The sequence below is a fragment of the Oryzias melastigma genome, linkage group LG14 (assembly GCF_002922805.2).
Source record: "Oryzias melastigma strain HK-1 linkage group LG14, ASM292280v2, whole genome shotgun sequence".
NCBI classification, from domain to species: Eukaryota; Metazoa; Chordata; class Actinopteri; order Beloniformes; family Adrianichthyidae; genus Oryzias; species Oryzias melastigma.
Genome location: NC_050525.1, coordinates 18315849 through 18340633, shown reverse-complemented (window position 1 = coordinate 18340633; position 24785 = coordinate 18315849). Strand labels below are relative to the sequence as shown.

Genomic DNA, 24785 nt, shown 5'->3' with positions numbered 1-24785 from the left:
ACAATTTTATTGTGAAATCAGGACTATATAATGATACATTTTTAAATTTCAAAGGCAGAATTTTATATATTATTTTCTTTGTTTTATTTATAAAAAAAAAAAAAGTCCACTCACAGGAAAATGCAAAGACAAAAATATTTTAATTTAAATAGAAGGGAAAAAAATGAACCACATAAAAAAAAAAAAACTTTACAGAACATCGAGTTAAACTTCTTAAATAAAAGACAACCCCCATCCAAAAAAGTGTATGATACAGAATGTGCAAAAAAGAAAAAAAAAATCCTCTTAACTGCAGATTTCAGTGTGAAGAACGTTTCTCCTTTCTGACGGGTAAACTCAAAAATCCCTCCCTAAACTGCAGCTTCTGATGGGAAAAAAAATCCCCAAAAAACCCAATAATAAAATAGATTTATATTTTAAATATATATTCATATAGCAAACATGCTGTACATCATTTCAAAGATTAGAAGTCCCTTTTTTTCTCCACACCCACGTCTGTCTATGAGCTTGTGCTTCCCTGACTTCCAGCAAAGATAGGAGAAAAAAAGATTGCCACTCTGCTGCTAAAGGAAGTGAAAACCCATGATCAAAAAGTCTGCTTTTCCTGAGTTGTGGGGTTATAAAAATGTTCAGGGATGTAGATATTGAGTAAAATTAATTTTTGTGCAGTTTTTTTTTCCATGTGGGGAGAAAAAAAATGTGGCAAACACCCCCAAAACTTTGTAATGGTATAACCCGAACAGCTCAAGGAAGTTTTGTTTTAACCTGGAGAAAATGGCATCTTTTGTTCCATCAATGTGACCTCAGGAGGGAAATCTGTTTCAAAATAAGAGTCCGGCTATTTTTTTAAGGTCCCTACAAAAAGACTAACTGGCGATTAAAGGATTATGGCACAATGTTGCTCTGCAGACAACAGAGGGATGAAACCTCAGCAGCCAGGAGAACAGGAGGCAAACATCTGCTGGGGTTGACTGCTTCTTCTTCTTCTTTTTGTTTCTTTAAGCTTCACACTAAAAAAAACCCACTGAAAGTGTTTGCTTTTCACAGTGGTCAGAGTGCAAAAACAAGACGCTTCAAGTGACGCTTCAGAAACGCTTCCAGTTGTACGAGGAGCTTGGGAACAGACAGCCGCCATACAAAAGGAGGAAGGAGGCCGGCGAAAAGAGGACAGAAAAGGCAGATACACTATTCAGAACACAACAGCACACCCCCGTATAGACAAACCCCTCACCTGTAAGACAAAACGCATCCAATAAATATTCCACCTGTTGCTCATTTCCAACTAAAACGCTGGACGTAGGCGTAGACAGCAGTTGTAGTGGGTGTAGTAGTATCATAGCAGGAGATGCAGAAGTAGTAGTGCTGGGGATGGGAATGGGGGGCGGGGCAGCCTGGCTCCTGCAGTCTGGACCTAAACAGAAACTTAACAGCACATCTTCAACTAAGAAGGACTCCAGAGTTTTCAAGTAAACTGAAACAAAAAAGGACATTCTGATCACTGGATAAGGCTTCTTCCAGGAAAAAAAAACCCTCCCACATTAAGAAGTTTGTGATCAACACAACGTTCATCTCACCGGTCAGAATCAGGCCAGAGTTCACTGTAAACCGGCGGGTCAAGCTCCCCCACGCGGGCCTGAATGAGGAGGAGTTTTCCAGCTGGAGTAAAAGGCTGTTAGGAGGAGGAAACAACAAAAACAGGACGAGCCTGGACCGCTCTCTGATGTGCTGGATTTAGACGAGAAGGTTCTAAAAAGTTCTGCAGAGGCTGAGCGGATCCTTTCTTGATAGAGGGGAGGGGGGTGGAGACATCAGCTGCAGACTGGCGTTCTCCAGAGCAGAAAAAGAAACCATCCTGATGCTTGATATCGCTCACTAATGCACCGACCGCTCATCCCGGTCACTATCCTACAACCGTCCGTAGAGAAGTGGAGTGTCTTTGAGGAGTGTTCATGCCGTTAACTCTTCCCGTCAAACCAATGACTTTGGGATAATCGGGTTGGTGAAAACCAGCGGCGTTCTGCAAGACACTCGCTTTGGCTGAGAAGAGTTTGATTCCAGTTCCGCGGCGACTCCCGCTGTGTGCTTTCACAGACTCAGTGCAGGTGATCGAGTAAAGGCAGCTCCGTGGATCCGTCTCTGGTGGCGAGGGGGTCCCGCGCAGGCGTCAAAGCCACGTCTGCGGTCTGAGTGGCTCCTAGAGGATCCTGTACTGGACTGGCCTCTTGGGGGGGCACAGAGGGGATGGGCTGGAACAGAAACAAGAATATAGTTTAAGGAGAGAGCAAAACAACACACAAGAATCCTAGATTATTAGAGAAACTGACTTTAATTTCTCAGAAGTGATGCTTTTGTAACAACAATGTCCTGATATTCGTGATCCACCCCCCCCCAAAAAAATTGAGAACAAATATTTGTGTCCCTCAAAATCCCTGATTTGTAATCTTTATGAATCTAGTAAAGGATAGTAAAATAACTTTAAAAACACTTCAGGGAATGTAATTATTTCTCTAAAATGAAGAATAAAGTTTAATTTTGTAATTTATAATCAATGCAAACTCATTGCGCTACCGTAACTGGATGTTAATACATTTTAAAGCGAGGTCCACAGCCTTCTATTTCTATTGTTTATTAGCACATGTCCGCCACCTTGGAGGAGGATGTGATTTTTTTTCAAAGTAGAGTTTCAGTCAAACTAAAACTATCATGTTTTTTGTTGATTAAAAAAATACAAAAATAAGACAAAAGTTCTGTTTACTGAAACATGTTCAGAAAACTGACCTTGTGCTAAATATATTTGATCATTTGAATAAAGAGATTAAAAAATGAAAAATATATAATAAATATAAAAATAAAGGGTTTCTAAACATTAACCCTCATCTTCTCTTATGGGGTCACGATGACCCCATCCTTAAATTGATTTGTGATCCAAAGGTGGACGGGATTTAATCTCTGCCACGGACTTCAGTGAAGATAAAAAAATCCTTGAAAAAAAATGTTCAGAACACTGTCTTGTGGGGTCCAGATGACCCCACTTTTAATGTAAACATGCCTAAGATAACACAAGTGTTACATTGAGTTTTTTGCAGCACCAAAAACGGTAAAGTGTGAGATTATTAAAGTGATATTAAAGTGACCTCAGCAACGTAGACTCCTTTTAAGTTTTAAATCCAAACTCAAAACCTGTTTAAATCTTCTTTCCCAAATTCATAACTTTACTTCATCTGTAATCTGATTTTATTAAGATGTCAACTTATTTATCGTGCTTTTAATTTATGTATATTTTAAGTGATATAATTGTGTTTTTTTAATATTTATTTTACTTGTACAGTGTCCTTGAGTGTTTTGAAAAGTGGTTTCAAATAAAATGCATTATTATTATTATTATTATAAATACATTTTATCTTTTTATATGACATTTTTATCTGTTATTTTTTTGTTGATTTTTGATCTACTGTTCTAAATACACGTATAAATGATGGTGATTAAACATATATTATAATTTTCATACATCTAGTAACAAAAATACATACAGCAACTATTTAGACATAATGTATTTAATATTAAGAATCGTAGTTCCATCTGTGAAACGATCTTGATTCGTGAACCAAATCGGATCGCCACCTTAAAGACGATTCAGAATCCTAATACTACCAGGTCCGGATTTGCCGGTGTGGGTTTTTCTTAGTATGCAGGCTGAGGTTCCACATATCTGCCTGCAGGTTTCTGTCAGCTGCTGCAAATCAAAAACTTAAATTGAAGCACTGAAAACGTGAAAACATAAAAGAATCAGCACAGTTGCCTGAGGAGGAAGTGGATTAACAGCTGCTACAGATTTTCCATTTTTTTACGTCACCTCTGCCTCCCCACCATTGATAACGGACTACAGTTGGAAGCAGATTCCAGGCCAGCGCCTCTCTTTACCTGAGTGCGAACGGTCAGCACCGGCCCCGCCTCCACCTCCGTTGGTCCGTTAAAGCCCTTCCTGCTGGAGAAGCTCCACTTGCCGAAGTGGCTTTCGTAATGCAGCCCACCGCAGTGTGCCAGGCCAGCCCGCTGACCAGCCCTGTGCCCTGAGTTTTCCAGGAGAGCCGCTGGGCAGAAGCGCTCGGGGCCCGGAAGAGGGGGAGGAGCCACGGAGGAGCTGAAGGACAGCTGCGAGGCGGAGAGCTGCTGGCCCAGCAGCCCCTGGATGGAGGACGTCCGCTGGAGCGAGGAGAGCAGGCTGGCCTCCATCCGGCCCTCCGACTGACTGAGCAGAGCTAAAGGGAGGTGCTGCGGGTGGTGCGGCCAGCTCTGGGTGAGGCCTGGCGGGTGATCTGAACCTAGAACGACAGAACCGGATTTTTAGCATATTATCTGGTAATAACAGTGGATGTTTTCCGAGTGGCGTTTGCTCACTCATGGAGGGCTGCACGGTCGTGATGTGAGGCTGGGGGATGCTGGAGGCCGGCGTCATCTGTGAGGCGTGAGCAGCTGGGTTAGTGGGGATGGAGGCGGAGCCTCCGCCGCAGTCAGAGTCCTCGATGTTTCCTCCGCTGTTGCAGCCGGCGCCGCAGCCTTTCTGCAACCTGCACACACACAGACGTGAGCGCTGCAGCAGGAGGGAGCGCGGGAAGACCGCTGCTTGGTGGGCGTACCTGTCCCAGCTGCTGATCAACCAGGTGTAAATGTTGTGAGGGCTGACCGGGCCTCCCCACACCGAGCGGAGCTGGCCGTGCCCCCCGGCGTAGGAGGTGGTGAGAGGCGACACGTAGATGGGGTATCCAATGGGCTGGTCGCACGAGGAGTTTATCATGTTCCTCAGGGCCTGTTTGGCGTTCTGGATGCTGCCGCGCTCCGGGTTGCGGTTACGCAGAAAAACCAGCTCCTGCTGCTGCCCCGCCCACAGCCCGCGAACACACTCTCTGTTCACCTGTAGGGGGCAGCGCACCGCACAGTCAGCAATGATCAGGATGTAGTTAGAAAGCAGCTTTAACCGTGGACAGACCTTGATGACCCTGAAGCTGAGGAACCTCTTGTTGAGCATGATGATCTTGTACTCGTCGCTGCCGTCGTCCATGATGTGGCGCAGAGCAAGCAGCGAGGGCATGTTAGCCAGAATAGCACTGCGCCACACAGGGTCGCCCTCGTGAGAGATCAGCATCTTCTCCTCGTTGGCGGTGATGGCGTCATACAGAACCATGGGATCTTCATATTCATCCGGAGACGTGAAGTGATCCTAGAAAGAACAAGATCAGCTCTTTAAGTCAGCGATTATGCTTTTTTTTTTTTTTTTTTTTTATAATCATCTACAAGTTTTCTGTTTGTAAAGCTCCACCTGATGAAGTTTCAGGGACATTCTCACTCCTGGAGCCACCACTCGGTTCAACAGGTCCATGTCGGCAAACACCCACTCATCCCGGGGAGACGTGATCCGGAAGTCTCCTTTGAAGAGAGCGTGCAGACCGTAGAGGAACGGCTCCAGACTGTCAAAGGAGAAAAAACAAAAACTGGTAAAAAAGACACCGACAGGTGGACTGCAGAGATAGAGCGGCGTTTGGTGGAAACCTTGCAGACATGCTGTGGGAGGCGGTGCCCAGAGCTCTCCTTCCCAGAATGCAAAGCCCAAAGCAGAGGTTGACGAGCGGGGAATCTCTCTCATAAGGCACCGGCTGCAACAAAACAACATTGTCGGATTAAAAATGTGTTTTTAGTGTATAAAAAATAGAAAATAATCAATTATTTTGTTCTGAACTCAAAATATAATCCACTAGATCTGCTCTAACCGTCTGACGCCTGCTGTTACAGTACTGAATCCAGTCCAGGTAAACCATGCAGAAGGAGGACAGGGTGATGCCGGACGCTCTGTGGTCGTAGTCCTCATCGATGTTCAAGTTAAAGGTGGGGTCACTGTCCACATAGTTAGGACCCAGACAAGGCCGCAGCGCCTCCTGAACCGTCTCGTTTTCCAGCCACTCCTCCAGCTTTGAGGAGCGACTCACGTAGTAGATGATGCTCTGTTGGAAGAAAGAAACATTAAAAACCCACTTCAATGGAAATTATTTTGTGTAGCATTTCTTTGATGATGTCAGAATATTATGACAGAAAACGAAGTTTAAAATTCTGAGTATTTCTTTATTTAAATTGTTGTGAATCAGGAGGTTTTTTGGCGAAAAGCCGCTTAATAATAGTTAAAAGACCACTGAGAATGAATTAATATAGATCAAAAAAGGATTGGAGTGGAACTTTAAACTGTTTGACTTCCCTGTGGAGGGATTTCCCTTTGCAGCTACTCACCTTGACGTAATAGGTGATGAGGATCTTGCGAAGGTCAAAGACTTGCAGCATGGAGGCGGCGTTATTGTCGCTGATGCTGTATCCCTCCAGAACATACTTGGTGGCGGCGACCTCCCAGGCCAGCCAGCGCTGCCCAAAGGCGGCGTTGAAAGACAGCATGTGGGGCAGGTGACCCGGTTCACAGCAGCAGCAGCCCTCATCCTCCTCCACCCCTTCTGTAATGGCCTCCACCTCCCTCTGCTGACAGTAGGTGCCTAAAAAAAGGTGGAAAACATGGATGAAATGTGTTCTGTTTACGGCGGTTTTAAAGGCTGGGATCATTTGAAGCTGACCTCTGAACTCCAGACCCCTCAGCTGAAATGTGACCAGGCCGTTTCCGATTTCGATGATGTGCACCAGAGCGTTGAGGTAGTCGGAGGCGAGGATGAAGCAGTCGCCCGTGCTGTAGTTCCCCCAGCGGCCCAGCAGCAGGTCTCCACACAGGCTGTGCTGCAGGGAGCGCGTCAGGTGCTCGTAGAAAATAGAGTTCAAATTGTTGTCGTCAGCACCTTTACGGGGAAAAAAAAGATTAATTTAGACTTAAAACCCAACAAAAATCCGACGTGAAAGAAAAGCAATACATACCTGGGTTTCTGTCCAACTGAGTGGCCAGTCTGGTGTTGGAGTGATCGACCCTCTTAGTGCTGCAAACACAAACACAGGTTAACACTGAAGGGAGAAACTTGGAGACTGAGCGAGTTCCGCCTTCACACACTTGTAATCTCGCTCCCAGAACTTGACGGGTCTGGTGTAAGACGTGACGAACACGGCGCTGCCTAACACGGGGTTGAGAGGGGTGGAGATGGCAGCGGAGAAGATGGCCTGGACGAAGAGCACGGCAGAGTCTGGAACAGGAACGGGTCAAGGAACAATTCACAACAAAGGAGATCAGCTCAGCATAATCAGATAATAAAGGTACAGTTTCAGAAATCTGGTACTAAAATGTTTGAGTTATAAGTGGAGAAATGGAAGGATACGGGGCACGGCGAAGGGTTGAGCGAAAGCATGAAAGGCCGACCCCCAGGTGATCTGCCACGGAGCGATGTAAGTCAGCACGAATCGCAGCTTGTACAGCAGGTCCCACATCTGGAAAGAAAAACACAAGATCATAAAACAATGAAGGAGTGATAACCTAACGCTGCTCAGAAAGTTAGATAAAGATCTTTGCGGGACCACAACCTTGCTGAAGAGAATGGACATGAAGTAGTAGTCAATCAGGAAGGTCTCTGAGAATTGTGGGTAGTCGAAGTGAAAGAAGAGCGTTGTGAAGCACAGCGTGACGTACTGCTGCGACGGCGTGCAGAAGGACGAGCGCAGCAGCTTCATGCCCGCCACTGAGATGAAGAACGCTCGGCTGCTGCGGGACAGAAAAAAAAAAAAAAAGTCAAACGCAGGAATCTGGAAACCATCAGGTTTGACATTCCTCTCATTATAGCAACAATTAATAACTAAAATCCCCTTCTGAAGGAAGTAAAAATAGAGAAGAACAGGGACTCACTAGATGTCGAGTTCTTTGTGGCTCTGTCCGACTGTTCGGGCCTCCGTTGTTAAGGAGTTCAGAACCACCGCCGGGTAGATCAGGTATTTCTCCACACACTGAAGCCACGCATACAGCTTCTCAAACCACATCAGCTGAGCGGCATCTGAGGAAAGTTACTCCACAGCGTCAGCTTCCAAGTTAAAAGCTTTTGGTTGAAAACAAACCGTCTCTTTATTGAACTTCTTTGATCTCTTGGTTGATGGTGTGACGCTCACCTCGGACCTCGAACTGGCTGTACTCTTTGGAGCGGAGCACGGGGTGAGCCAGGCAGAACCACGGCAGCTGTTTGCGGAGCTGAGGCAGCAGGTAGTGAGTGATGAAGCCCACCACTCCGGCCAGGATGTACAGGACAAAGCTGAGAGCAGGCTGCAGGTCGATGTGGAAAAAACGTTAAAAATCCAAACGCAGAGTGAAGATCAGGAATAAATTTGTATTCTGCTGCCACTGACCTGCAGAGCGATAAACACGGTGCTGGCGCTGATGGCGAACGTGATGACAGCCATGAGGGGACACATGACCAGGTCTGAGTGAAGAATCTCACTCTGCACAGAGACGTTTGACTTAAAAACTGCTTGAAATGGAATCTGAGTCAGCGCAGGCATGAAATCTTTACCACGGAGTTACGCAGCTTCTCAGGGAGGGGGTCCTTGATCTCAACGGGAGGTTCTTCGGGTGTTCTGTTCTCCAGTTCTGGGAATAATTTAGACCGGACGAGTGACCTAGTTTAAAAGGAGGAGAAAAAAAATAAAAGAAGGAAATTACTAAAGATGAAACTTGGGATGGAAAAGTTGATTTCACAAGTTGAGACTTGAAAGAAGCAGCAGGACCCGACTTCAAAAGGCCTGATTCTGATGTGTGAAGGTCATTCTCAAACACTCCAGAGTTTCTATCAAAGATAAACAGTTCAGATACAAGTAAACTGCTGCTTTGTCGACCAGATCTGTTCTAATAAACGTGATCAAGAAGCAGTCATTAAAGACCTACTCTGATGAAACTGGTGTTTTTAACATGTTGATGTAGCATTTTTCTAATGAAGGAGGACATAGATAAAGAAAATTAAGCTGAAAAGGACTTTTCTGAGCATTTCTTTATTTAAAACATTGTAAATCAGGAGCAGACAAAAAAAAAAAAGCTGTTTGAAAAAGGAGTTTTATGATGTAGAAAATACATTGGGCAGGCCGCAAGGTCCCCACTCCATTCTGATGCATACATATGCAGACGAACAAATCCATTTATGTCTCTGCTTTCCTCGTCCAAGCCGTCATAAAATAAAAAAACTATTACTAGTCATTTTTGTTAAACCGGTAATGTTAGATTGGAGGTGTGAGGGCCTGTAAGCTAGCAGGAGCGCATGTAAACAAAGAACAGAGGAGGCGGGGTTGCTTTTCACCAACAGTCCCGCCCACAACTCAGAGGCAAATTTCTAACAAACTACGGCCACTCTGCAGAAACTATGTCCAAGAAAACAACACAGATTTTTTATTTTTGGCTAAAAACAACATAAATCATAATTAAGATACCACTTTTAGAATATATTAAAAGATTATCCAATAGGAACTTTACAAGATTTTGTCTTATATAAACAGTCTGAATACTAGTAAACTGCACTACTGCAACTTTCTTGATCAGACCAAGTCTAATAAATGGGATGAAGAAGTAATTAACCCATTAACACCTGAGGTGTCATTGGCAACACCTAAGTAGTACATGCTTTATACATCCAGCAACTCTTCGTTTATGACTATTAGTGAGAATCAGATGATTTTGATGCAGAGAAAAGCGGCTCTTATGATCATCTTTGAACCGATAAGAAAAACATTACTAATGAAAGTGTTGCATAATGTCTCAAAGCTGCTTTTCTCCATGACAGAATCAGTGGATTAATATTGGTTGCGTAAACACTGAACTAGGAAAAAATTTGATTATTAGATGCATCGATTACAATCCATAAAAGATTCTGAATCGCTTTATGAATTTTAAATAATCGATAATTGATATAGCTTAAAGTAAAATAATTAAAAGCGGGGTGTTTTTCACTCAGACATTTTTTTAAGAGCTACCATTGCAGATCATACGACCGGTCTGACTTCAGCGTCGACGGCCAATTTACTTTGAATAAGTAATGCGGTTTATGGTTTGCAAGTTACAGTGGAAGAAAAACACAGGAGCTAAAGCTTCGGTGCCAAACGGTTGAGGAAATAGATCTGTTGCATCGATTCTGTCTAATAAAAAGACAATGAGAAGAAACCACTGACCAGAGGATGGTCGGATCGCTGCTCTGACGGCTGAGGTGGTAGGACAAGGCCAAGAGGAGCCCACAGAACACGGAGAACAGAACCGGTACATGGGCGTCTCCCCAAGGGGCCTAAAGGAAAACCATTACAATCACTTTTTTAGATTTGATCTAATTCTAAATACGCCATTCAGCTACACCTACGTTGATGGCACCGAGACAAAATCCGTAGAGCAGGGCCGCCACGAGGAGGCTGCGTGCGAGGCTGTAGAGAGCGGAGAGCGGGCTGGTCGTAGCTGAGGAGAAAACGGAAAGAATTCAAGGGAAAAGAAAAGCGACACATGCAGACTTTTGTCTTTTAGGGAGGGTTTCTTACCAGTTCCACCAAAAACGTGCATGTCGATCTGCTCAAGCAGACACATCATGAAAGTGTTGACTTGAGGTAGCAGTCCAAACAGGAAAATGACCGGGAAACACAGGGCGAAGACTGAGGAAGAGGAGCGGAGAATAAAACTCAGTGATTCCTTAGTTCACAGATCTTTCTGCAGAATCTGTACAAGTACATTTGTTATTCTGATGCATAAAAAATGGTATTTGGACTGACCAATAAGCATGTCTCTGACACACAGCAGGAAGTGTGCAGACAAGAAAGTGACTCCATAGAGAGAAAAGGGCTGCAGGCTTCCAGAGTGTCCAGAAAGGTCTAAGATCCAGATCATCACGCAGCACAAGCAGAAGTAGACCGGCCGACTGTACACAATGATCCAGTTATGACCCTAAACAGAGAAAAAAATAATAATAAAACAGTCGTAAGGGAGTCACTGGAGCTTCATCGCAATGTTTAGTCTCACTGTTAACCTCCAGCTGGATTTGAAACGGGAAAAACTCACGTGCATGGGAGAGGCAGCATCCGGTTGTACGCTCTAGGAAAAAAAACGGGAAGTTGAGTGTGGAGAAAGCGAGAGTGGAAAACTGAAGACCTTTTCTTTGACTTTCCGCTTTTTAAATCGTACTTGTATTATAGTGTCATAATAGCAATAACTAGCGCATCAGTTGGAATGTTTTGGGGTGTGGTACCTTCAGTAAGGAGTACTGGCAGCTGGCGATGACCAGGCAGAACTGGAAAACCCAGATGTCCCTGAAAAAGCCCTGAAGCAGCAGAAGAAAGCCGAGGAAAGCCACCAAACTGGCCAGAACGACGGCAAACACGTTCTCTCCCACGCGCCGGTTCCTGCCAACCAAAAACACGAGAACCCATCTTTTTACAAGAACTTCTGTCTTCTTCTGATTGTGCGCTTGTTACACTGTTTGTTCAGATGTAAACATACAGGACAAAGACAATTCAAAGAAACACAAAATACAGATTTAAATGATTATTTAAGAAAATAAAAAAATAAATTCATGTTGCTCTGTATAAAGATCTTTATAAACTTAGGAAGAGGTTGGGCAGAAATCAAGCAATTATCCTAACTGGAAATTTGTATTAGTAGTTCAGCCACATTAAAGGGTTTTGGGTATGGAACACTTTTAATTGGGTCAAGACCGTTGACTGTATATGAGAACTGGACTGAGTGATCCCTCCCCCATTTCAGTCGAAACAGGAAGTACCCGCCGTCTCTAAGAAACCCAAAATCCCATAGACTTGTATGGAGAAATAAACAGCTATTACTCAGTCAATATTAGGGGTGTGTATTGGTAAGAGTCTGGCGAAACAGTATCTCGATACGTGTTTCATGATACGATATCCAAGATTGTACCAGAACAAATTTTCACTTTTTTTTTTTAGGAGTATGACTTAGAAAAAAAACTACTTGAATATTGATATGTCTTTCCTTGTAATCTTATCTGAGCCACTACGAAGCATCACAATCCTGATTTTTATATGATACTGGCAGCAACGTGGCAGAGTTTTGGTACCCATTCTAAGAAAAAACGAAGTAGTACCTGTCTCACTACAACAAAAAAATAATTAAATATAATTTTAAAATCAATGCAAGTATTGACAAACGAAATATCGCGATATATTGCCGTATCGATTTTTTCCCACATCCCCAGTCAATACACTTGTCAGAATAACCATTCTTCCTCTGATACATTTTTTTCAAATGTTCTTGCTAACCCTGATTTTTTCATGATATCTTCTGTAGTATAAGTTATTAAAGTCATAAATTGACCAAACAGATGGATCAATAAAAGTACGATGCCTGCTGGCCCCCACACTGATCTATCAAAACGTTTGATCACTGCTCACTGATGATTTCTGGTTCCAACATGGCGGCGACCATATGGTGAAAAAAATTGTGACTAAATTGACTTTATTAAGTTGGAGCTGGAAGTAAGGCCTTTTCTATGGGTGACGCCACACTCGCTCAGTCCAGTTTTCATCTACATAACTTCAAGACACAAACAGATGGAGGATTTTTGTCCTAAGAATTTTTAAGTACAATTTTTGTAAGTCTATTTGTCCCTAAAGTATCAAAAGAGTCCCAAACCATCACACTACCAAAACATATCACATTAATAACATTTAAATTTAGTAATTATGCAAAAAAAATTAAATGGATGGGGAAAACGGTAGTTTATTTTATATTATTTAATAAGATCTTTTTTGCTTTTGCAGGTTTCTTACCTGTCCAGTAAAGCCAGAAGAGCCAATCGATCATATCGAACCCTCAGCCATTTTCCCGGTAGCACCCAAAAGCGGTAATACTGTTTGGGTTTGGCTTTCTCCTCGATCATCTGCGTGTTCTCCTGGGACTCTTGCAAGGATTCATGATCCAGATCAAACTGCAGAAAAGTTCGGACAATTATTCCGATCCAACTTATCACCGCACTCCATCTGGAACGTTTAGGAGAGAACGCTAACCTCGGACATTTCCAGAGGTACCCGCCGAACCTGCATTCCCTGGAGAACCACAGGTCTGGGCTGGAGCACGGATAGAACCGGAGCGCCTTCAGGGACTTCCGTGGACGTGAAGCTCGATGACTGAGACTGCCTCTCTCTTTCCCTGGAAAGACAGATTTGATCCTTTTTAATCACAGACTACAAAACAAAATCATCTCTAAAAGTTCTTTTGAACTCACTGAACCGGGTCCTCATAGCCGCCTCCAGCTGGTCCGAATGTGTAAGACCTCTTCACTCCTTTACACAACAAAAAGAATACTTTAGACTTTTAAAAATAAATAAAAAAGGGTTTTGAAAAAACTTAATAAGAAGAATTGCTTAAATATTTAACAGTGTTTAAATATTAGGTGGTTTGTTTTATGAAATGATGAAACTTTCAACAAGAAGATTCTTTTGAAGAACGGACCAGATATCAACAAAGACTCCTAAAGTAATTCAGAAACAAATGTTTAAGATCACAGAAGTAGTGGGATTATGACAGGAGTTTTACTAGAAACTAAACAACAGTGAACACTTTTCTTAACTTTCATGCATTTTTTTAAATGCATTTATACTATATCAAAATTGTCTTTAAAATTACAAAACGTTTATTTCATAAGTTGGGTTAATTTTTAAAAAATATGTATTTAGTTTCATCCTGACATCCAGAATAATGTCCCGCCATGTCTTCTTAAAAGTTTTTAAATCTTTTTTTCATAGTAACTATGCTTTTCAGAGTATGGCCACCGACTGACCGCTTTCATCAAAGAAATAGTGCACCGCCCCCTCCGACGTGTCGTCAAAGGTGGAGGCCTCGTGGATTCCACTGCGGGGCAGCAGGAGGGAGGAGGCAAACTGCAAAGCGGAGGGCAGGGTGCGGGTGCGTGAATGGGAGGAGGTGCGGGTGCGCTGCAGGTCTTGAAGGCTGCAGGTGAGAGACAGGAAACAGTTAACAACTGGACCAGTAGGTCTGACATTCAACAAACTGAAATCAGTTCAGGGTTGTCATACATTTATTTTTGACTTGGGATAAAGAATACAGTCATCCCTCAGTATATTGTAGGTCACCTTTCGCTGTCTGGTAGATTTTTTTTCAGTACATTTTCAGTACATTTTAGTGTAAACATGCCAAAGATGGCACAATGGTTACGAGTTTAAAAAAATAAAAAAAAGTGTAAAAATGTTTATGTCTGTCTGAGAAAAGTGTATAAAGTGTTTAGTCAGATTCTAAAACAACCTAAAATCCTATTTTGCAGATTTCACCTGACTAAGGTTATCTAGAACGTGATAAACTAGGAAACAACACTAAAAAACCTTACAGCTACTAATAGAAAACAATACCAAGGCATAAAGAATGAATTTCTTTCTATGTAATTTTAATTTTAGATAAATACATTTTAGAGTCACTAATTCATAATGTAAATTCAAATTAGAAACTAGTTAAAAGCTAATTAGAAAACCATTTCTAGCTTCAGATTCCAGCAGTTGTTTCTGTGATTTTGATTTTTTTACATTACAGATCCACTTTGATGAAAATAGTGTTTTTTGCTGTTTTTAACATGTTCTTGTGGCCTTTTTCTGATTATAGCAGACACAATTTCTTTATTACTTTTTTTTATTTAAATTGTGTGAATCAGGAGCAGATGAAAAAACAAGCTTATTTGTTGAGTAGATTGCAAGCTCTCTGTTCCGCTCCATTCTAATGCATCCAATTGCAAATAGAAACCAATTTTAAGAGCCCTGACAGCACAACAATCACATGACATGGGAGAACGTTTGATCTCATCTGCTGCCACACCGACCTGGGAGGGGACCCCATGGTGGACGGAGGCGGCGTCGGGTTGCTTCCAGCGTTGTGTCTTCTGCGAATGGCCTGGGTCCTCTTCACACTGCTGACTGCTTCATGTTTGTTACCGTCCTCTGAAGCCAAAGCTGAGGAGAGATCACCAGCAGAGCAAACAGAATCACCTGTCAGGCGTTGAGTTAACTTTGATTCAACATGTCATGATAGACCAACACTGACTGAAACTGTGGAACAAACGATTCTCTCTATCTGCAGTCTCTCATTTCTGTTATTGCTTAGAAACGCCCACTGAGGCATTATGGGTAACCAGGATATGATTTAATCTGACATCAGAGGTGACAGAATCAATATCCCAAAATCAATATTACTTCATACACTTCAGACTACAACTTTATTAGCAGAAGAATGTTATGAAAAGATAACAAGAAACTCCTGGTTCCACAGAGTACACAAGTCAGCACAAAGATTTTTGGATTTAACGTTTGTGAAGAGTGTAACGTTTTTAATCTTGTTAATATGACCTAATCTGATCACCAAGTATCTTTGTATCAGGAGAATGTTATTATAGTCTGCACTGTGGACCTCTGAGCCTTCATAGTAATCAAACCCAAAGCTGATGAGACTAGAACACTGTCGACATGGTGCAAGAAGTCATTTTATCTTCATGAAACCAACAGAGATGGGAAGTCTATTCAAAACTATTCATTTTTTTATATGATCTACAAGACGTTTTAAGGCTCAGTGAGGTAGATTTATGACTTTACTATTTAGTTTGATTATTTTTAGATAGCAGAATTTTATTTAAATAGGATAAACTATTTAAACCAGTGGTCCCAAATCTTTTTTTAGGGCAAGGACCAATTTAATGTCAGAGAATATTTACATAGACCGGCCTGCAAGGCTAAAGTGCAGCCTCCAGTTTTCCTTAACTTTTGTGGGCGTCTTTATACTCTAAAGCAGGGGTGTCAAACTCAAGTCCTCGAGGGCCGACGTCCTACTGGTTTTCCAGAAATCCTGATTACCTGGATCAGGTGTGTTTGGCCAATAAGGAGATTCAAAGGCAGGTTGGTTGGAAAACATGTAGGACACCGGCCCTCGAGGCCTGGAGTTCGACATCTGTGCTCTAAAGCATTTGGAGCTCGTTTTAACTTTATTTATACATTAGATTTTCTGTAGGAACCATTAAGGATGTTTTCAGACTGAAAATGTCGGTTAGTCCGGACCAAGTCTGCTTAATTTGTTCTGGATCAAGTCCTAAACATTGCTTTTGGTCTGTATTCAGACTGCCGTCAAGCAGATTTTCTTGTTTCGAAGTAAAGCTTGTAAACAAAACCACATGACTAAAAATCTTTTCACTCATTGGCCAGGAATTATGAGGTACAATAAATCTATATTTGGATTAAAGACTCCTGGCTTTTGTCTATTAAATTCATATTTATTTTATTTTGAAGTCAAAGACTCTTCTTCTGTTTCCTCCTCACTGACTCTTTTCTGCCAAAGGAAACTTTCCAAATATGTTTTTTGTTAACTTTGCTAGCTCGAGGATTTCAATTTAGCTGTCGGCGCAGTCGTATTACGAAAGTAGCAGAGGGTTTTTTTGTCACATGACCCAGCGTCTTGATATCCGTCAAGATGTGGTGGGGAGAATTCAGTAGTTTTTTTTTTTTCAAAATAAAGCTTCTTTTAAAATTAGATCATAAGTAAAGCAGAAAAATGTAGATTGTATTTTTTTTGTCTCTGCGGCCCAATTCCCAACACCAGTTGTACCGGGGATTGTGGACCGCACTCTTAAGCCACTCACCTCCTCCCACCGCTCCTTCTTCGACCAGCTCTCCTGCCTTCCAGCCCATCTGGTTGCCGGTCCAAGATCCCCCAAGAGAATCCAGCCGATGATAAGTCCCAGAGAAGGCGTCGGTGTGAGCGGGCCGAGCTTCCAAGTCTGACTTAGACATGGTGAGGGTGCGTGGAGCGGGGGTGGAGGTGGAGGGCATAGTAATGAGAGTGGAGGGCACCGTTGCTGCAGTGCTCTGGCCTCCGCCCGCCCCGTCCATGCTGAGCACCCTGGCGTGAGTCTTAGCACTGGCCGTGCTGGAGGAGCGCTGCGCGGCGCGAGGGTGAGAAGCACCCGCAGGTCCCGGCAAGTCTTCCTCTCTGGGGGAGGGCAGCTGAGCGGCGGTGGGGAGAGAGGATTTCATGACGGTGTTGGCAAGGTCTGGAGAGTAACAGGAGGTAGACGAGCTGGAGTCGTCGTCGTCGTCTGAGCTGAAGCGGTTCTGGGAGCCCAGACTGGACCCAGCGCTCACGTCGCTGCCGTCATCGTCGTCATCGCTGGAGTCCTCGAACAGACTTTCACTGTAAGCTTTGGCCCCCAGTCGGTTGCGCACTGGGATGTAATCTCTGTGCTGTCTATGGTTGTGGTGCCGCCTGTAGGAACCGCAGTCGAAGCTGCTGCTGCCCGCCCCCGCCCGCCTCCTCACAGCTTTCCTCCGACCCGGCCGGTGGCCGGAGCTACCGCCGCTGGCCCGCAGCAGCTTCAAGTCTTTGGGGCGCACCACTTGCTGGGTTTGGAGAGTGGGCTGGTCGGAGAGCAGGAAAGGGGCGGAGGAGATGGGCAGGGCTGGCTCGGAGCACACCAGACCCAGGGCCAGCCCTGAAGGCACCGAGTTGGCCTGCCGAGGTGGGGGGAGAGGAGGAAGTGGAGCCCTTCGGTCTAAGTCACAAACTTCTGAGCAGCCGCTACTGGAAGGAGAAGAGTTCTGCAGAGGAGGGGGCGGAGCCGCGTCAGAAGGGGCGGGGGGCAAGTCCTCCCCTTCGACGAGGGTCCGGTCTAGTCCTTGACTGACGGAGAAATCTTTGGAGGGGGAGCGAAGGAGTACACTATCAGACAGATTGTCGGTGTCGCTGCCCCCCTGTGCCGCCGTGTCCTCAGTGGTCTTGACAACAGCAGCCCCCGGTGCCGGCGCTGCCGCCTGCTCGTCAGCAGCCTGTGACTGGCTCACTGAAGGGCTCTCCAGCTGCGTGGAGTCCGTTTTTTCGCTGCGGTAGCTGCTGACGGTGCTTAGTGTCTCGCGGTCCGTGGTGGCTCCCCCCGCGCTGAAACAGCTGTCTGTGGAGCCAGCAGCCAGCGCCACCCCGCTGCGGCTGCCGGGCTGCTCAGAAGCCGGCGCGAACGCCCCCGGGTCAAGGCCCAGTCCCAGCAGGTTTTCACTCAGCTCCTCGCTCAAGCTGCTCTTTATGAGGGGGCTGAGGGGGGTGTCCCCGAGGCTCTCAGATTCGGCAGAGGGACCGAATGGAGAATAAGCTCCTAAGCCCTTGTCCTTAGCGTTATGGTGAGAGAGTTGTTCCGGCAGCTCCTCCAACTGTTCCTTCTCGCCTCCATCTTCTTGACTGGACGGGGAGGGAGGGATGGACAAGCAATCCCCACCTGATACCCCCACTGCTTCCAGAAGACCATGGAGATCTTCTCTCAGTGCAGTGGAAACACTGGGAGGCCCTTCGAGAACAACAAAACCACAAATATTGTAAAGTTAATTTCTTATGACGAGGAGTAGGAAAAAAAAAAAACAATCAAAGAGGTCTGTAATCATCATTATAGATACACTTCTACTGTGAGAATGTAAAAATAAAATCCAGAATTTATATGTTTAATAGTGCAAAAAAAAATCCAACAAACGAGCAAATTTCTGTCTGTCACAGATCTGTTATTTCTTCTTTAAGAAGCTCTTATATTCCCCACTGGTTACCTGTATTAATGTCACCTGTTTGAACTGGTCATCTGTGTAAAAGACACCTCTCCAAACCTTTAAACAGTCAGATTACAACCTGACCACGACCAAAGTGCTGTCGAAAGTCTCTAAGAATAAGATTGTGGACTGGGACGAACCAATGTACAATTAACAAGTAGCTTGATGAGAATAGATCAACTGTTAGAGCAATTATTAGAAAATTGAAGAAATAGAAGATCACTAATAATCTCCTTCATCCTGGAGCTCCATGCAAGATTTTACCTGGTGGGTACAAATGACAGTTTGTTTACAGTTCTGAAGTGGTATCCAGACATCAATCCAACCGAATCTGTAGAGGGAGTTTTGAAATCTGTGTTGCCCAGCAACAACTTCAAAACATCAGCTCTTGAGAAGAGCTGCATGGATGAATGGACCAAAATAGCAGCTACAGTGAATTCCAACAGGAAATATTTGATCACTGTAACTGACAATCACATTACAAAGTAGAAAAACATATAATATGAATTCCTGGATTATTTTTTATATTTAGTCTCTTGAAGTGTATCTATGATGAAGATTACAGACCAAACTGATTTTATTGGTGACTGACAAATACTTTAGTGTTTTTTCAGATAGGTATGTTGAGACAGTGTGGGATCTAGCTTACTTATGGCGTTCTGGGAACTCTGGCGCACAAGGTCTCGCTCCGCTGATGTCACAATGACGTTATTGCTTCCTTGTTCTCGCATTAAATCTTTGATATCTGTGATCAAGGGGAAACTTCGGTTAAAAAAAAGCTAAATATTCAAACAAAGCTTGGTTTACTTTTTTTTAGATTCCAATAAGAAAGAAAATCCAGTGTAAAGTTAAACTCTTACTCTTAGGAGCTCCCGCATCATCCAGATGCGGCAAGAAATCCTACAAAAAAAGATAAATAAATAAAAGTTGTTAATGCAAATGAACTGATTGATTGTCTAACAATCATGTTATACAGTTAGGAGAAAAGAAAGCACACAAAGCAACACTTTTCTAAACTACGGCAATATCCTAACCTTTAATTGAGATTTTTAAAAGGTTAAAATCCCCCATTTTCCCCTTTCAGTGGATGTTCACATAATAGTTTAAATAAACTTCCATTAGACTCACAAAAGAACTGTTAATGACTCTGAAGGAACCAGAATGTGCAAAAAATAAAATAAATCAATCAGTGTACGTGTCAGAAAGTTAAATTTTTAATTTTACTTATGTATGCATGGCTGATGTATTTTTTTTTAGTTATATTCCCTTTAAGTGAAAATGTATGACTTTTTATAAAGCTTTAGATGGCATTTAAGCTTATTATAAAAGCTTAAGATGAAAATCTATTTGAATTACCACCACACTTTAAAATGGACTGGGTTTACTTTAAAAAAGAAATATAATTAAAATCTAGAAAAAAATGTCATATTAAACTGTCAGAAAAAAATCTCATATTTGAACATTTCTGCCAGCAGAATAAATGTGAAGTTCCTCACCGAGACCTGGTTCAGTCCAAACAAGGAATGCTGGGAGCTACAGCGCACTGGTGGGGTCGAGTTGACCTTCCGAAAAACAGTCATCTCAACTCCAACATGACTATCCCTGAATCAAATTTGAGAAAGTAATCCCAAAGATTAGTCGTGTCACAGCACCAGGAAATCCTATTTCTTTCTTTTTGTGCGAGTAGTCAGAGAAAATGCTCCAACCTGTGCTGATTCCCATCGTGAGCTCCTGAACTTTCACCTCCTTCCTCTGCCCTCGGGGCATCAGCTGTCAGTGAGGCCTGCTTCTTCTCCACAATCTCCCCAAGGTCAAACATGGCGTGAAGACGGTAGTTCACCACCTTGATGGTGGTGAAAAAGACCGCCACCACAGCGGAGTACACACCTGCCACCACCAGGGTAGGAGGAAGGGCCTAAAGAAAGAAAAATCAGACTAAATGGATAAAAGAACACTACCAGGAACAATCTGATCAAACGTGGAAAATATCAGAAGCACTATTTAATAAGCATAAAAGTCCCACTCCGATCATCTTTTGATCTTTTTTAAAAGCATTCCTAGTGGTCTTTGAATTATGATTATGTGATTTTTAGCCTAAATCTAAAAACCTGTGCCGTCTTCAAGGACATAGTTTCTGCAGAGCGGCGGGAGTTGATCAGAAATTTGCCAACAAGTTGTGGGCGGGACTACTGCTACTAGGGGTGTGCCAAAATATCGATATTGCGATATATCGCGATATTTAGTCCTGCGATCGATTCTCGATGGGTTCTCACCAAGTATCGATATTATATTTTCATTTAAAGAGGCTATAGCGCTGAGCGTCTGAGTCGCGCGCCGGAACTATGGGCGCACGCTGCGTCGGACTTTTAATAGCGATTTCGCTTTCATGCACTTCCATGCTTAACCTGCTGGTGTACGGTGTAACTTTGGTAAATTTATAATGTGACGTTTTCAAACAATGTAATTACTTGTTGCTAATGTTAATTTTAAAGTAATTCTCAAATAAAAAAGCAGGATTTGATGTATGAAGTTAAATTTAAATGTAATTAAACTAAAGTACATGAATTCACTGTAAAATTAGGGAGAATGCTAATTAATTGAAGCACTTAAAATTATATTTATTGCCATTATTATGTGTGTTTTAAGGTTTTTACCTATTGACTGCTGACTGACCAAATAGAAAAATGATAAAGATTGGAAAAATAATCTCAAGTAACAGTCTGAGTAAATCAGCTTTTATTTTTGGATGCTCAGCCCTTTTCAAGTGAGAGAAAAGTGCACAAAAAATTAGGTCAATTTTGGGAGAGGCTGAAAAACATTATATTGATCATCCTTTGGTGTGACGTTCTTTTGGAGGTAGATAGCTGTCACTACTTGACTTATTTAATTTTTGTTCTGTTTACAACAATTCTGCACTAAGTAGTGTCACTGCTGATCATGTTTACTATTGTTAACATTGAATCTGACAGATAATTCCAATTCAGTTGTAGTCAATGTTTGTCAAAGACATAGTATTACTGATTTCAGCAATTTTGCACAAAAGTGTCTATAATTTGTTGCACAAAATAAGAAAAGTTGTTTAGTATGATTGTGTTTAAGTTAAAAAAGATAAATGGGGATATATTTCCCCCCAAAAACATGTTCTTCTCTATAATGGTAGTTATTAGAGAGGATTTTTACCAATAATCGCAGTATCGCGATATTATCGATATCGTGACCCATGTATCGCGTATCGTATCGTATCGTGAGGTACCCAGTGATTCCCAGCCCTAACTGCTACAGCCCCCCCCTTCCCGTCACCAATCTTTTTATGTGTTCTCCTGCTAGCTTACAGCTCCTCACACCCCCAACGTTAACAGTATCGGTGCAACAAAAATGGCGAGAAGCATCGGAGCTATCCAGCTATACAGTTTTTAGCCAGATGTCAGCACAGATGAGGAAAACAAAGACGTACGTGGATCTATTTGTCTACAAGTGGATATATCAGAATGAAGAGGAACAAGGAACTTGTGGTCCCTTCATTATGTTTTCCACATCACAAATACAATCTTTTCCTGATTCACCACAATTTGAATACAGAAATACTCAGAAAAGCCTAATTTTCTCAATATATGTCCTCCATCATCAGAAAAAAGCCACAAGAACATGTTAAAAACACAATTTTCATCCGAGTGAGTCTTTACGTAGTAATCTAATAAACAAGATTAATCAGGATGTTAAATTCTAAATATTCTGTCTTAGATTTGACAGTGCTGAGATCCTTGAGAAAGATCTAATTACTGGAACTACCATGAAGAAGAAAAAAAAAAATCAGAAAAATCTACACTTATGGCACAATTTGATTAAAAAAAGTGTTTTGAATTCAGCTGTTGCCTTCTTACCATGTACAGCAGAAAGGGGAACGCCAGGAGAAATATCCATAGGTACAAGTGGAAGCAGTTGGAGAAGGTGCTCTGATGGGGGTCCACATACCAGCCTCCCGTGAGCGACGCCCACACGCCCTGCCTCAAGATTTGGAGAGCTTGATAGCCCATCTCTGCTTACTGCTTCAACCCAAAGCTGCGATGGTTCCTCCAAGGCTGCGGCCCGAGACACACTGCAACGACTGGAGCAACGCCACCATGAGTCTACAGCGGCACCTCCGACGGGGACAAAATGACGACCCAGACGGTTTCATCAAGCAAGGACAACAGGAGAATGTCTAGATTTCAGTTGCAGCTGAAAGTTCTTGCGGATCTGCGTGCCACTGTAGGCGTCATTTCTGAACCAACGTGGCTACGCTCTTGCCAGGTCCTTGATGGGTAGCCAGGGTTGAGACTTTTTGGCACATGGGCATCCCATTGAAATTTCTGGAGAAGGTTCATCTGGAGAAAAAAACAATAGGAGATAATTTAAAAGAAAGGAAATTGTAGCTCTTCATCTGCAGCTATAGAAACCAGATCAATACAATAAAAGCATCAAAACTCGCAGCAAATTTAAAATGTGGACGTCATGTAAACAGCTACAAATGTTATTGAAAAGGAGATTTGGATGTCAAGTTTAGGACTGCATGACACCAACAATCCCATCTTTTCACGTACTGAATTGAATAATTATAATACTAACATTCAACCAAGCTCAAAGGAATGTAATGTCAGTCACCATCTCTTTTAGTCATCCAAATAAATTCGAAAAATGTGAAGGATTAGCACTCTGCTTCGAGCTGAGTGACAATCGGTGCACATCATCTGGAGGCTAGCTTGCATCAAGCTAGGCCTCACATCTTTTCTCACCGGTATAAAGTCCACACAGTTGGCAGTTTGACGTCCTCATAAACCACGGTTATCTCCTGGTTGTCCGTCACTTTCTTGGTCTGCGCTGTCAGCTGATGGTAGTCTGGTTCGGCGGACATTCGCAGTGATTTTTTTAACCTCCTCCTCCCGTTACTGTATCCCAATAGAGCTCACTATTAGCAAGCGCTATCCAGTTTGTTCCACGACCCCTTTCCGCATCTCGGAATTTCTAAAAACCGGAACTTTCCGACATAACGCCTTCACGCTTCCTTTACCAGAACCCCCGACTTCTCCTACCAAGAACATCCGAACTTCCTTTCTTTGATAAGAGGAAGACAGAATGCCCTACAACTGTAGCTTAGCTTCCCTGTTTATTTGTGCTAGCTAATTCGTCACAACTGCTCTCTGCTTTCCTCAAGTCTTCCATTCTTGTAAACCCTAAATATGACAGACACCTATCGGGAGCGTAAGTCCCGAGTCACAGTGTTCAAAACCTCATGGTGTCGTAGGTCGAACAGGAATCCGTTTAGAAATCTTACTACAAGCTAGCTTACCAAGTTGCTAGCTGTAGCTAGCAACTACTTGGTTGACACAATCACTGACGTCAGCACGTACGTGAGCACGCAGGAAAGAGAGAAAGTTAGTAGTCGATGGCACAGATTTAGATTTGTTTGAGCAAAAAGTAAAGTTATCTTTAGGAAAAATTTTTAATCATCTTTAGTATTTTTGAATGAAAATTTTGGTATATTTATAAAAAAAACAGGAAGCTATTAAGTCTTTTCTCGCATCAAAATAAAGTTGAAATAAACAATAAAATAATATTAAAAGTCACTAGGTGAAATTTCTTTCTTATTTTGCACTACAGTATTTTATATATATATATGGTGTCTGTCACATGTTCTTGTTTTTTTTTCATTATTTATTTATTCGGAAGGCTTAGAGAACATATCAAGAAAATTAAGCCTAAAAATATCTTTCTGAGTCTTTTTTTAAATTGAAATTGTTGTGAATCAGGAACAAATGAAAGAATGAGATTGGAAAAAGCCTGTAGCTGTGACGAAGGTGCTACAGTCGGCAGACATCAAACTTCCTGCTCTGCTCCATTCTGGTGCTTCCACCTGAAGACATATATCCATTATTGTCTTTGTTTTCCTCGTCTGAGCTGGTTTCTGGCTCAAAGGGCCGGATAGCTCTAGCACTGCTCACCTTTTCTGTTGCACTGGTAATATCAGGTTGGAGTTGTGAGGGGCTGTAAGCTAGAGGGAAAATAAGTAAACAAAGGGATGATGGGAAATGAGGGCAGGCTTACTGTGCACAGTCAAGCCCACAACTCAGTGGCAATTTTGTAAAGAACTCCTGCCGCTCCACAGTAAATATGTCATAGAAAACGATACAAGTTTTTAGATTTTGTCTAAAAACAACATAATCACGGTTAAAAGACCACTGAAGACGCTTGAAAATAGATCAAAAGATGATCAGAGGAGGACTTTTACA

General features: G+C 42.7%; 1 protein-coding gene and 1 long non-coding RNA gene across 2 annotated transcripts; one reads left to right on the top strand and one right to left on the bottom strand.

Annotated features, from left to right (window-relative positions):
- Positions 1-121: 121 nt before the first annotated feature.
- LOC112142441 (pecanex 3) lies at positions 122-23903 on the bottom strand. The gene is made up of 36 exons (XM_024265826.2): positions 23292-23903; positions 22401-22883; positions 20226-20434; positions 20016-20121; positions 19380-19419; positions 19169-19264; positions 16578-18269; positions 14775-14904; positions 13728-13897; positions 13173-13230; positions 12955-13096; positions 12718-12875; positions 11166-11319; positions 10979-11011; positions 10693-10864; positions 10465-10575; positions 10293-10384; positions 10111-10220; positions 8469-8574; positions 8305-8397; positions 8071-8221; positions 7814-7958; positions 7495-7672; positions 7293-7401; positions 7031-7160; positions 6901-6959; positions 6609-6824; positions 6277-6530; positions 5766-5996; positions 5548-5651; positions 5318-5465; positions 4988-5218; positions 4638-4912; positions 4399-4568; positions 3922-4322; positions 122-2246 (listed from the first exon to the last, which is right to left on the bottom strand). The coding sequence occupies exons 2-36, from the start codon at positions 22551-22553 to the stop codon at positions 2094-2096; spliced, it is 6780 nt and encodes a 2259-aa protein (XP_024121594.1). The 5' UTR covers positions 22554-22883; positions 23292-23903; the 3' UTR covers positions 122-2093.
- Positions 8104-8608, top strand: LOC118599613. The gene is made up of 2 exons (XR_004949028.1): positions 8104-8227; positions 8311-8608. It is a non-coding gene; the product is annotated as an uncharacterized LOC118599613 (long non-coding RNA).
- Positions 23904-24785: the final 882 nt, after the last annotated feature.